This window comes from Sinocyclocheilus anshuiensis, unplaced genomic scaffold, assembly GCF_001515605.1.
Source record: "Sinocyclocheilus anshuiensis isolate Anshui unplaced genomic scaffold, SAMN03320099.WGS_v1.1 scaffold1623, whole genome shotgun sequence".
Classification (NCBI taxonomy): Eukaryota; Metazoa; Chordata; class Actinopteri; order Cypriniformes; family Cyprinidae; genus Sinocyclocheilus; species Sinocyclocheilus anshuiensis.
Window position 1 is genome coordinate 863,469 of NW_015553403.1, and position 12,086 is coordinate 875,554.

Sequence of the window (12,086 nt, forward strand, 5' to 3'; positions counted from 1 at the left end):
GCTGATGTTTTACAGCCACTTTTAACTAAATGTAAATAGACACCCCATATTTTTTATTCCAAAGTAAGGACAATTCATACAATACATTTAAACTGAGCTACTTTAATACCATCTCCGAACTTTCTACCACGACTCTGCTGTTCTTCGGCTGGTTCTTCCTGTATAGTTGATTGACAGATGTCTCGTCCAGTCAGCGGTGAGTAATCCCAAACCAATGGCGCTGTCTCAAACTATACCTACCTTTTCCGGTTTGTCTGATTTGTCATTGTGTTTTCTGACTTGTTAATTTGTTTTCGGATTTGTCGTTGTGTTTTCTGACTTGTTATTTTGTTTTCGAATTTGTCATTGTGTTTTCTGACTTGTTATAATGTTTTCTGAATTGTTGTTGTGCTTTCTGAATTGTTATTTTGTTTTTTAGACTTGCATTTGCGTTTGTAATTTGTTATTTTGTTTTCAGAATTGTGATTTGCTTTGCACTTATCGGCCACCGTAAAAATCACATTAAAATGCGAACGCAGGAATCGTTAAGCGGAATCGAAATGCACATGTCTTATCGAATACCCGAAAATTTGGAACCGGTTCGAAAATGGAACCAGTTCTCGATACCCAACCCTAATTATTTATCATATTTACAGGTTGTGATTCAGTGGAGCAGCTGGTCCAAATAAACAGGATACTGATCCATCTTTCTTTTTTGTGAATCCCACATTGAACTCCCTGAGATTAGAGAAGCAGTGGTCAGTAGAATGGCGTGTTTGTGGGCGGGGTCAAGTTGTTCACAGCCAGCCAACGTAGAACATAGGCACGCATTATGCAAATGTGTTACCCCGTGACGTGTAGCCGTCACGGAAGTGGGATTCTAATTACTAACGACTCGTTTCAGCTGTTCAGAGTTGATTCTTTATTTTGGGAGACAAAAACTTTATTTATCATGCACTTTCAGCTTTACAACTTTGCTGATCGTTTACATTCACATACAGCTACATTACACACTGCATGAAAGGCAATATTGGAAATGGCATAACAGGGGCACTTTAATATTCCTAATAACAAAATTTCCTGCACATTCACCTCCACTGTGGTCTGCACTGTGTACCGCTACAAGCTGCTATATGAAGAAAGTTCTGTATATTAAAGTTCTGCACTTACTCTCTGTCTAAACACACATACACAAATGAAACAAGTGACCACATCCGCTGCACCATATCCAGCTAGTTTTCCTAATGATTTCAGCTGAAAAAAAAGGCAGCGCTCCTTGTGCATCTACACAACGCCATTTGGATGTAATTTAAATCTACTAATACCTCATTTTCATAATTGTGGGTCATCTCTGGGGCGTCTGAATACTTCTCCAACAGCTGGTCTTGAGAGTGTTTTTTGAGAAAGAAACTGAGAATCCCATGTAGGCTACCCCTGTGCCAGAGGCTTTGCCAAAACATAACAACCGGGCTGAACTGATTACAGCAGAGGCCGTCTCTGCTGCCTCGCTCAGACACGGAACGCACATGATGGAATCCTCACCAAGGGCAGAGGAGTGCAGAGAAAACCGGTCTGCATCAGGATCATTAAAGAGAGTCTGTACCTTCTGCTTCAGAGTGTGCAGTGCAGACTTACACTGTCCTGTGATCTGTCCAAATGTCACCATGGCCTTGTATCAGAAAGTGTAACTAGAGTAACTAGAACTGGATTTACATTTCCTGAAGGAAATCCCTTTGCTTAGACTGCAGAAAAAGAAAATTGTTACAGCTTCAAGAAAGTGTAAGTTTCAAGGCTAGTTCACACTGCACCATTAAACACCAGAAAAGTTAACAACACTCTTCATACAACAAAACCAACAGCCACTGATGTTTATTGGCCTTTAGGCCTTCCTGGAGCTCAAACAGTAGAGCATGGCACTAGTAACGCAGGTTCATTCCTAGGGAATCGAACCAACCAACTAAATTGTGCCAACTAAACTAATACATTTTGTCTACATGATATCTCAAATCAATCACTTTAAATTTTACAGGCGTTAACTTAATTTTGGCCATCACAGCATTATAATTTACTGGACAAAAAAAATTGATCTTCATTTTGAGATTTGCTGAAAATTAAAGTGATCATTAGATGCCAATGTATGTAATATAGGATAAATGTAAAAAATATAAAGACTGAGCATGCACAATTTAATCCACAATTTAGTATACAAATGAATGCAAGAAAGACCAGCAACATTAATAAATTCTAACAACGCAAGATTTTAAAATTTCTGAAAAGGTACAAATTCAAAACATTCACCTCACCAGACTCAGACCAGGATTTGCAATTATCATTTCTTAAATAAACACTTCTGAACAGCCTGCAACCACCAATTTCAACTCAGGAACCCATCATCCAATTAAAGTACACAAGCCAGGCACAACTTCTAATGACCTGGTGTGAAAATGCCAGGAGCTCTTGGCCTGGGCCGCCAAAACAGCCCCTTGATTTTCTACACTTTCCCACAGATTCTTAACACCAGGGAGGAAACGTTGCTGTCGGAGGGCAAGAGTGGGTCTACGATTTGGGGGGAGATCTGGAAAAAGAAAACAGACACTTTTTCACGGCTTCCTTGCAGGATGCAGCTGATTATTTTCGTGTTCAATCAACCATCAAATGCAACGAAAAATCCCAGTTCGGCAGAGGGAACAAAGCGCTGTCTTAAGCCACTGCTCCACCCGGCGGGACGCACTTATAAACAGGAGAGATGAAATAGTATGACTGGGATAATCTCACAAACTGTTTCTGAGCTTACAGAGTAAGATCTGATGCAGGAGACAGGAAACATGAGTCTCAGCACTTTTGATAGAGCGCAGAATAGTTAAGGAAAAAGCCGTCAAGGAGACTGTCATGCTATACTGGAAATCTGGATCAAACGTTTCTGAGGAAATTGAACATGTACTATTCCTGTTATTGTTTTACAGTTCAAAATCAGTGTTCTGGGTGTAAACACCTCTGTTTCTCATTTGATATTTTGACATCTACTCTACCAGTCTATTTAAGTTACCTAAGGCCTAAAATTGCCTCTGTAAATGAAATACTTGCCGTACAAATAATTTTGTTTCCAGCTGAACTGTTTTTGCATATGACTTAAATTTCAGTCTGTTCCTCATGAAAACACAAGGCTATCAAATGGCTTCAGAAGACTTGTAATATAGACTCAGATTTGAAGTGCCTAAAGATTTAGAAGGATTCATAGTCCATACATTGAATGACTCGTAGTCATTGAAGTCTTTGGTGCGATTCATTAAAAGAACAGTTTTGTAAGAGTCATTTGTTTGTGAATCAGACTACACTGGTCAGGCTGTGTGTTTGCTTTTGAGTAAAGCAAATAAATAATAATTGGAATTATCGTGTGTGTTTATCTTATCACATCCAGTTCAGAATGCAATCACATTGTTTTTCTCTGAAGCTATAGATTCCGTGTTGGAAATACTTGTAATTGTCGGTCTACAACCAGAGAAATAAGATTAATGGTTCCATCTGAAAGCCAAAACACAATCATAGCTTGAACAATTACAAGCAGACTCATTCATGATGTGATGCATAAGGCAAAGTGTGAAGGGCCTTATTAGGAATTTTGTTATTAAAAGCACAGGAAACCAGATGAAACCGGTACATATTCATAGGAAGGTAAAAAAAAAAAAGAAAAAAAAAAGAGAGCCTTTCTTTCATTTTTTCCCCCTGTATTTTCCTTTTAATTTAATGGCTGGATTAGACCCCTGTAAAGCAGAGCACCTTTCAGGCGGCTTTTACATCCCCACCTCCAGTCTCCATAAAGAAAGACCAGCTGCAATGGACCATTAATTAGGACCCTGTTGCACGGACATCCTACACACACACAGCATAACCAACTATGTACAGTGCCCCTCAACTTAAAACAACGGATAATTCCCTAATTCCCATGGGAAACTCTAGGCAAACTTGCTGAAAGGCAAACCTCAATCAACCTAAACCACTGGAGTCCCCTTTTGAAAACTGAAGTTCCTTTTAATCATCTTAAGCTATGAAGTGGTCAGTATCAAGCAATCAAAGAGGCAGCATGCGACACTGCCATACATCTAACGCATGTAACAACATTTACAGTGGCCAGTCTGGCCACTTCATGTGATGATGCATAAAACAAATTGATTTAATCAGTGCAGCTTGGATATAAAACGTTAAACAATTGTAAACACATCTGCTAAGTTAAAGGAACACTCCACTACTTTTGAAAATAGGCTCATTTTCCAACTCCCCTAGAGTTAAACAGTTGAGTTTTACTGTTTTCGAATCCATTCAGCCGATCCCCGGGTCTGGCGGTAGCACTTTTACCTGCAGCTTAGCATAGAACATTGAATCTGATTAGACCGTTAGCATCTCGCTCAAAAATGAATGACCAAAGAGTTTCGATATTTTTCTCTATTTAAAACCCTTCTGTAGTTACATCGTGTACTAAGATCGACGGAAAATGAAAAGTTGCGATTTTCAAGGCCGATATGGCTAGGAACTATACTCTCATTCCGGCGTAATAATCAAGGAACTTTGCTGCCGTACCATGGGTGCAGCAGGCGCAATGATATTACGCAGCGCCTGAAAATAGGCTAACTTCTGCAGGCGCTGCGTAATACGCCGGAATGAGAGTATAGTTCCTAGCCATATCGGCCTTGAAAATCGCAACTTTTCATTTTCCGTCGGTCTTAGTACACGATGAAACTACAGAAGAGTCAAGTTTTAAATAGGAAAAATATAGAAACTATTTTTATTTAAGGAACTTCCGTTTTCAAAAGGTTGATTCAAAATGGTTTAGGTTGATTGAGGTTTGCCTTTCAGCAAGTTTGCCTAGCGTTTTCCATGGAACTCTCTCTTTTGAGAGACAATATCTTTATTTATCATGCACTTTTTTGATTAACAACTTTGCAGAATGTTTTCATTTAAGGATAGCTACGTTATAAACTGCAAAAGAGATATTTTTCAAAAACCCATATGATCTGCTCTTTAAAATAAAATCGACTTCAAAAAAAGTCACAACATGGTGCTTTTTTTATTGGTTTTATTGGCTTGTCCGCCCATTTGTGGTTTCCTGATCCTAGAATTAGGTATTTTCCTAAGTGACAAGATGGGCAAGAATTTACACTGGTAGCAAACAAATCATTACCGTCTGAGCCATGGTCTCACAGTTATTGAAAATGCACTGACATATGGTTCTAATGGAGACAATGTGCATTTGAATATAGCTGCAGCCTGCAGTCATGTTACAGCTCAGTTCCACATAATAATAATAATAATTATAATAAAAAAACCCAGACAAAAAGCTTTAGAAACAAGTTATAAATAGCTTATGTAGAGTGGCTGGTGGGAGACAGGCAGTGCTTCTTGATTTTTGTATAATAATGCAAATAAGCAGTAAAATGCATCAGACAAATTTACATTAAACATTTCAATTCACCTCCATATGAAAAGCCTACTACTAAGCCTACTATTAAAGCCTACTACTGGCACTAAATCTTTTCATCAATAATTGTCACCAAAGTTAAAATGCATTATAATCTTTGCAGACTCCTTGTTACATGTGAACTTGGTTGTTTGTCATATGGTTTAATGTTTTGTACCTTCTAAAGGTGTAACAAGGAATAGATAGAATTATTATAACTGTGGTTAAAATTATCCATGAGGTCCAACAATGCAATATAAAGTGCATCACAAGGCATACTTATAATGCACTACATATTATAGGCTTCAAGTACTGAGGGGAGCTCTAAAAATATGCAACCTGGCCATATTGCATTATAATGTTCATATAGGGTCTTATTAATCGTATATAATTTAAAAAAGAAAAAAGTTGTGTATCTACATTGTGCTACAAAAATAAATCAAGTAAAATTAAGATCTTGCTCCGTCAAAATAACAGAACTCAAAGAAAAAATATTTTCTTAAAAAAAAACTTCTTTAAGTGTATCACGTTCTTGCATTTTTTCTTCCAATTCTAAGCTTTCACATCGGTTGAGATGTGTTCATTGTAACATGTAATGTTATAAGCATGTTTTTAATCTTTTAAAGTTCACAAGACAAAAAACTGTTTCCTGCCTGAGCCTGATGAAAACCTATGGATACGCCTTAACACCTACTGATCTCCCTGCCTAGACAGCATTTCTGTGCTTCATATGGGCGTTTAAAACGTTCAAAATACTGTCTATGTAGGCTGCTTATTAGGTTTTGAGACACATACCAAACATCCATCTCCGTAAATCTGACGTAGCCTAACTTACATAAGAAACCGGCAATATTCTGACTAACGTTACACAACAACTGAATAACAGTACACATATCATTTGACAGCTAAACTGTTATCTGATTAATATGAAAGCATAATTTCATGTAAATATGACGCGCGTTTGTGGAAAACCGTTGTGGTTCATTTTCATTAACTCACCATCAAGTCTGCGTTTTTTCCTATCCGTATATTAGTGTTCTTCTTCATATGGAGCTTCAGGGCTGCTCTCGGTGCTTTCTTTGACATGTTTTGGTTGCTTGAAAGCGTTAGTTTATGGTTTTGAAGATTGAAAATAAAGCTCGCGATTTTCTTTGTATTCAAAATACCGCGCGTTTCACTACCGGCTCCTAATGATGACGTATAAAGAGCTCAATGGTTCCTCTCGCCAGCACGTGGTTTGTGCGTATTTACATCGCTTTGTGGGTGAGATCGTGTGGATCACTTGAAAGTTATTAATCTTTATAGTTCTTTGAAAGTTTAGAATGCAATTCAGGGTTTTATATTAGAAATAATAGTAAAATACTTTTTATTTTATTAATCTGGTCCTGTTTTGGCTTAATGATGTTACACAAGTGTAAACAAGCAAGTCTTGTTTTAACTTTTTTGTTAAAGATAGGCTATAAAACGTTTAATTTCTTCCATAGGTATTATGAATATTTAATTTGTCAACTCTGAGAATGCTTTTTACTCAAATAATTGCAAATCATATTATATATTATATAAATAAATATATATATTATATATATATATTGTTTGATAGACAATATTGCTATAGCTTGAAAAAATTGCTAGTAATGCTACTAAAAATAATACCAACAATGCATACCAAGAAATGAACAATATAAAACACAATACAATAAAGTAGTATAAAATAAACATTCAACAAGATATACAAATGCATTTGTAGACCAGACTTTTCTTCTTTTTCAGGTGTAGGTTACTTTCTGTGAGTTTGTGTGTGTGTCCCCAGAGCTTACAAAATGTAAAACAGCTGCAAAGCATTTGTTGAATTAAAAATAAATTAATATATAAGATGGAGCTGAACCATTGCCAGAACTTTGAGTCCACTTTAATGGCACGTTTTATGGTTTCTATTAATTGCTCTGGGCTTTGGTATTTGGCTGAGTTTAAAATGAAAGAGAGTAGCTCCCAGCTTTATTCATCTTATTCACTATAAAATGTATAAGCTCGACCCACTCATTTTTCTCCATCCTCACTACAGTTTTTTAATACACATATGAAAGCATGGTCATGACATTACTCACCTTTAACTGATGGGTTTCATTTACAGATTGCTGGAATCTTTTGGACCAAGACATTTTAAGAACCAAATACACAATGGGACATTTTTAGCTGCAGGGATCTTGTTATTACATGGATAAGTGCATAAGTAATCTCACACAGAACAAGATCCAAAATCACAAATATCTAACTGAATATGTGCCATATTTAATATGAGAGTTTAAAAAAAAAAGTATATTGTTCCCAAGTGCTTGAAACATTATCATTATCAGTATGTAGTATGTACATTTGAATATTGGCATTGGTTCACACTGGCTATAGACAGACATCAACCTCAAAACTATTGTGGAATATTTGTTGAAAAGAAAGCTTTATCACATTCCTCTTCACACACAGCTACTAACACCACCATTTCCATATTTTATTCTAGCAGGTCCAACCATTCCATTTCCTACATTCATCTTGTGAAGCTGAGTCTCATTCACAGAAAGCTGTGCAGTTATGGTGATGAGTTCTCAGTCAGTTTCCTCCTCCACACTGCAGCCTTTGTAAGGTAAGAGTATGAACCAGACACATGTTTCAATGGCTGACAGACATAATGCTACACAAATACAGACTGTCACCGGTGAAATACTTCAGTTTTAGATGTGTTCTGCATTCAGTCCAAACCACTTAAGAAGCCACAGATTTATAATATTATGTGGATATCACTGTTTTGGTAAATCGAGCAATGAGGACAGATGGATCAAGAGGTCTTAGAAGGGGTCGTATATTAGGACGAGTGAACTTAACTTGTCCAAACATTGTCCCAATTTGCATCCAATTCATCAGCTCCTCAGTCAGTGATAGGAAGTCGCTGACAATGAATGCTACCTAAGAAGGTGCATCTGTGTTGTGCTGTTCAGTATCTATGTAAAGCAAACACAGAGGGTCAACAGAACAAGTAATGGAGGTCATGAAATTGTTTTATCATAGCTGATGAATGTAGTAACCAGGTGCTCAAAAAAGTCCTACTGAATCCAGTGTTTGAAGTTTTGCCACAATGGCTACAGAAGGGGTAATTTAAACCAGAGCAAATTGATTATAAATCTTCAGAGAGTCTTTAAGTACTTTGTTGCAAGACTTTGATAAAGAACAAGCTTTTTGAAACAGGTGGTCAACAGATATTACCTTAAGATAACATACAATTCTGTACAGATACGACTAAATACGCATATAAACACCCAAATGTCTACCATTCAAAGCTTTTCCATTAAAATTGATGTTAGTGCACAGAACCAGACAATTTTCAATTTTTAAAGATCAATGCATCAAATTGTAGGCAACCTGGGAGGTATTTGAGTTTATTAAAAAAAAATAATCTTATCTGATTTGGCTGAAGTAACTAATAATCCAGATTGCAACCAACTATCTCAAAGGCTCCAAAAATACATTTTCATGGGAAAAACCTCCAGCATTGATTTCCAACTTAAAACAGGTGCATAAATGCTGCAGTACGTCACACACATTTGCAGGAGAAACGTGTGTGACGAGTGGGGGGGGGGCCGAGAGCCGTGGGAACGGAGCGAGGCCGGTGGACTAAGTGATAATACAGGACACCTGCGCCACTCACCGGTCTCGAGTCCCACGGAGGAGCTCCGGAAGGATAAAAGGAGGAGTGACGACAATGTTGGATTCCCACGGCTCTCGGCCCCGCCTCCACTCGTCACAACGTGTTAAGGGTTTTCTCAGCTCCTGCTGAATGTCATAACACCTTGGTAAATATGCTTCACATATGGATTTGTGAACAGTTGCAAAGTAAGCATTGCAATATGTCCTCACCATGCACAATACGTATTTAATATTTGAATAGGAATTTCAATAAATATTTAATTGTAAATATTTAATAGTTTTTCATTTGGTAGACACTTTTATCCATATCTGTTACATTTCATCAGTATACTATTGGAAGTCTTGTTCTAAAAGAAAAAAGAAAAAAAAACTGAAAAAATGAATAATTGTGACTTTTTATCATACAATGTGGACTTTCTTAATTCTGAGATATAAAATATATTTACATTTTAAATGAGTTCTAAATATAGAAATAACGTATGTGTCTGCTTGTCCTGTAAGATGAAAGGAACATCATCCAGCTTCTTCATGGAAGATGATGAGATTAATAACCTTGAGCACATGGTTGTAGGCAACTGAAACTCATTCTATATGATTAAAGAAAATCACATGTTGGCACATGTAGCTCCAGTGAAGATAACTCTGAAGATGCTACCATGGAAAATCTTAGTGTTGGCTAATACATTTCCTGCAGCATCATGGAAATCTTTGATTCATGGCTGTATTAGATCATGTGCGTATGTTTCTTGGACAGGAACTGCATTTATGGCAGTTTTCTCCACAGGAGGTCCGTGAATGTATTTCCAGATTCTTTTTTTGCAAATATGATCAGTCAGTCATGGATCCATGAACTCTGGATTTCTGAGAGTAGAATTTCAAAGCAACGATTCTGGATATAAAGTCATGTTCCATGGGGGAAGGAGCTGGGCAGAAGTCCATTTCATCAGAATCATAATTTGCTTAGAAAATATAACGTGTTCTGCAACACACATGATGTTAAATAATATATATACTGTTCAAAAGTTTGGGGTCAGGAAGATTTAAGGAAAAACTGGAGTAATGGCTGCTGAAAATTTAGCTTTGAGTAATTTATTCACAGTAATGAATTACATTTTAAAATACATTAAAAAAGAAAACATTTATTTTAAATTGCAATAATATTTCACAAAATTACGTTATATATTGTATTTTTGATCAAATAATTGCAGCCTTGCTGAGAATGACATAAAAGAGCAAATAAAAATAAATAAATAAGCTTTCAGGGATATTTAGTTCTGATTGGTCAGTTTCTGCATTCAAGCATGGTAAGGGACTCACATGTTACTGTGCTCTCCATGTGGACATTTTTTCTTCTCTTCTCAGACCATGGTGCTCATTCAGCATGAGTTTTATCCCTGCAGAAGAAAAACGTTTCAAAAGAGGGAGTTTCATAACACTGACAGAAACATATTTTTCTCCCTGGCTTCCTGTCTCTGTTTAAATTATGAACCTGTCGGCGAGTATTTTCACACATCAGCATTATACCTCTGATTATACTGTTGTTGGGTGTGTGCTAAATATGTGCTTTTAACACATGACAATGTCATGACAATACTGATTGGCTGCTTTGATTGCCTTGTCAATGTCTGTCTCCTACATCTCTGTGCTTATTTAACCAGCATTGTCATGCCTCTGATCCAAGGAGTTCACAAGAGCAATCACTTGTGGAAGTGAGAATTTGAGAGTGAGTGTATGCAAAAGCGGAAATAGTAAAGAGAGAGGGGGAGTTTGTTTGCATTCCCACTTTATGTTTATGTCCACTGTGGTACGTTGCATGACGGCAGGACTGACTGAAGTCGTGTGAACGGGGGACACTGGAATGTCCTGCATTTACCGTGACAAATATCAACAAGATTATGGATTAAACAGGGCAGCAAACTGATTCTAACTGAAGAAAAACAAAGAGACTATTGGAAAATGCACCATTTGTTATGGGAATGAAGCAGCAGTTATGTCAAAAGATGCTGGCAACCATGCACAGGGTTAATGTATTTGGTGTAATTGGTGATTCTTCATTAAGGGCTCTTTTGCCTATTTAAAATCTTGGAAAATTAAATATTTTTTAAACTAAACATGTTAAAACATTAATTTCATGTTCTGGAATAAAGATCTGATTGTTGAATACCTTCAAATGGATTTTGGTATCCAATGCAGAACTTTCCTGGAACACTTAAAAAAAAAAAAATATATATATATATTTATTTAGATTATATATATCATATATTATAATTTTTAAATATAATATTATAATTTTAAACTTAATAATAAAAATGTTAAATAATTTAAATTCTAAATAATAAAAAGTTTAAAGCTTAAAAAATATATGTATTTATTTATTTATTTTCCTTTAAAATCATCTTCAAGGAGAAAACATTCTCCTAATTGTTGAATCACTCATAAAAAGATCAATATATGCATATAAACACCCCAATATCTAACATCCAAAGCTTTTTCACTGAAATTGTTGCTACTGCATATAACCAGACATTTCCCATTTTTAAAGCTTGTGCATCAAAGTTTCCAAATGTTTTAGGCATTTTCTCTTTAAGTCACCATACTTGGCCACACATCCTTTCCTTTCCTTTCCTGCCCTTTTTCAGTTTCAGCACATGCCCCTCAAAAGGTCTGTGTACGGCCCTGCTCCTGTCTCACTTCATATGGTTTGTTATCTGATGACATTCCTGGGTGTCAGAGATACAGTGTATATTCCCACTAGCTTACTGTCTTATCAGAACATCACAAGCTCCCACTACTGTCTTCCAGCACTACATGACTGCAGCGTTTCATCATATGGTGCTAGGCCTCAACCACTTTAGAAACATTAAAATACAGGCTATTTCTTGTGCATAGTCTGTCCTCATTCACTCACCCTCATGTCATTACAATCCTGTATTATTTTCTCTATTCCTGGAAGCACAGAAAA

General features: G+C 36.5%; 1 protein-coding gene across 1 annotated transcript in view; it reads right to left on the reverse strand.

The window, feature by feature from the left end:
* Nucleotides 1-6,687, reverse strand: part of LOC107668290 (centromere protein W-like) — a 19,984-nt gene extending 13,297 nt beyond the window's left edge. Inside the window, exon 1 of the mRNA XM_016460112.1 lies at nucleotides 6,431-6,687. Within this exon, the coding sequence (XP_016315598.1) occupies nucleotides 6,431-6,517 (87 nt within the window). The 5' untranslated portion in view covers nucleotides 6,518-6,687. The remainder of the gene's footprint in view (nucleotides 1-6,430) is intronic.
* Nucleotides 6,688-12,086: the final 5,399 nt, after the last annotated feature.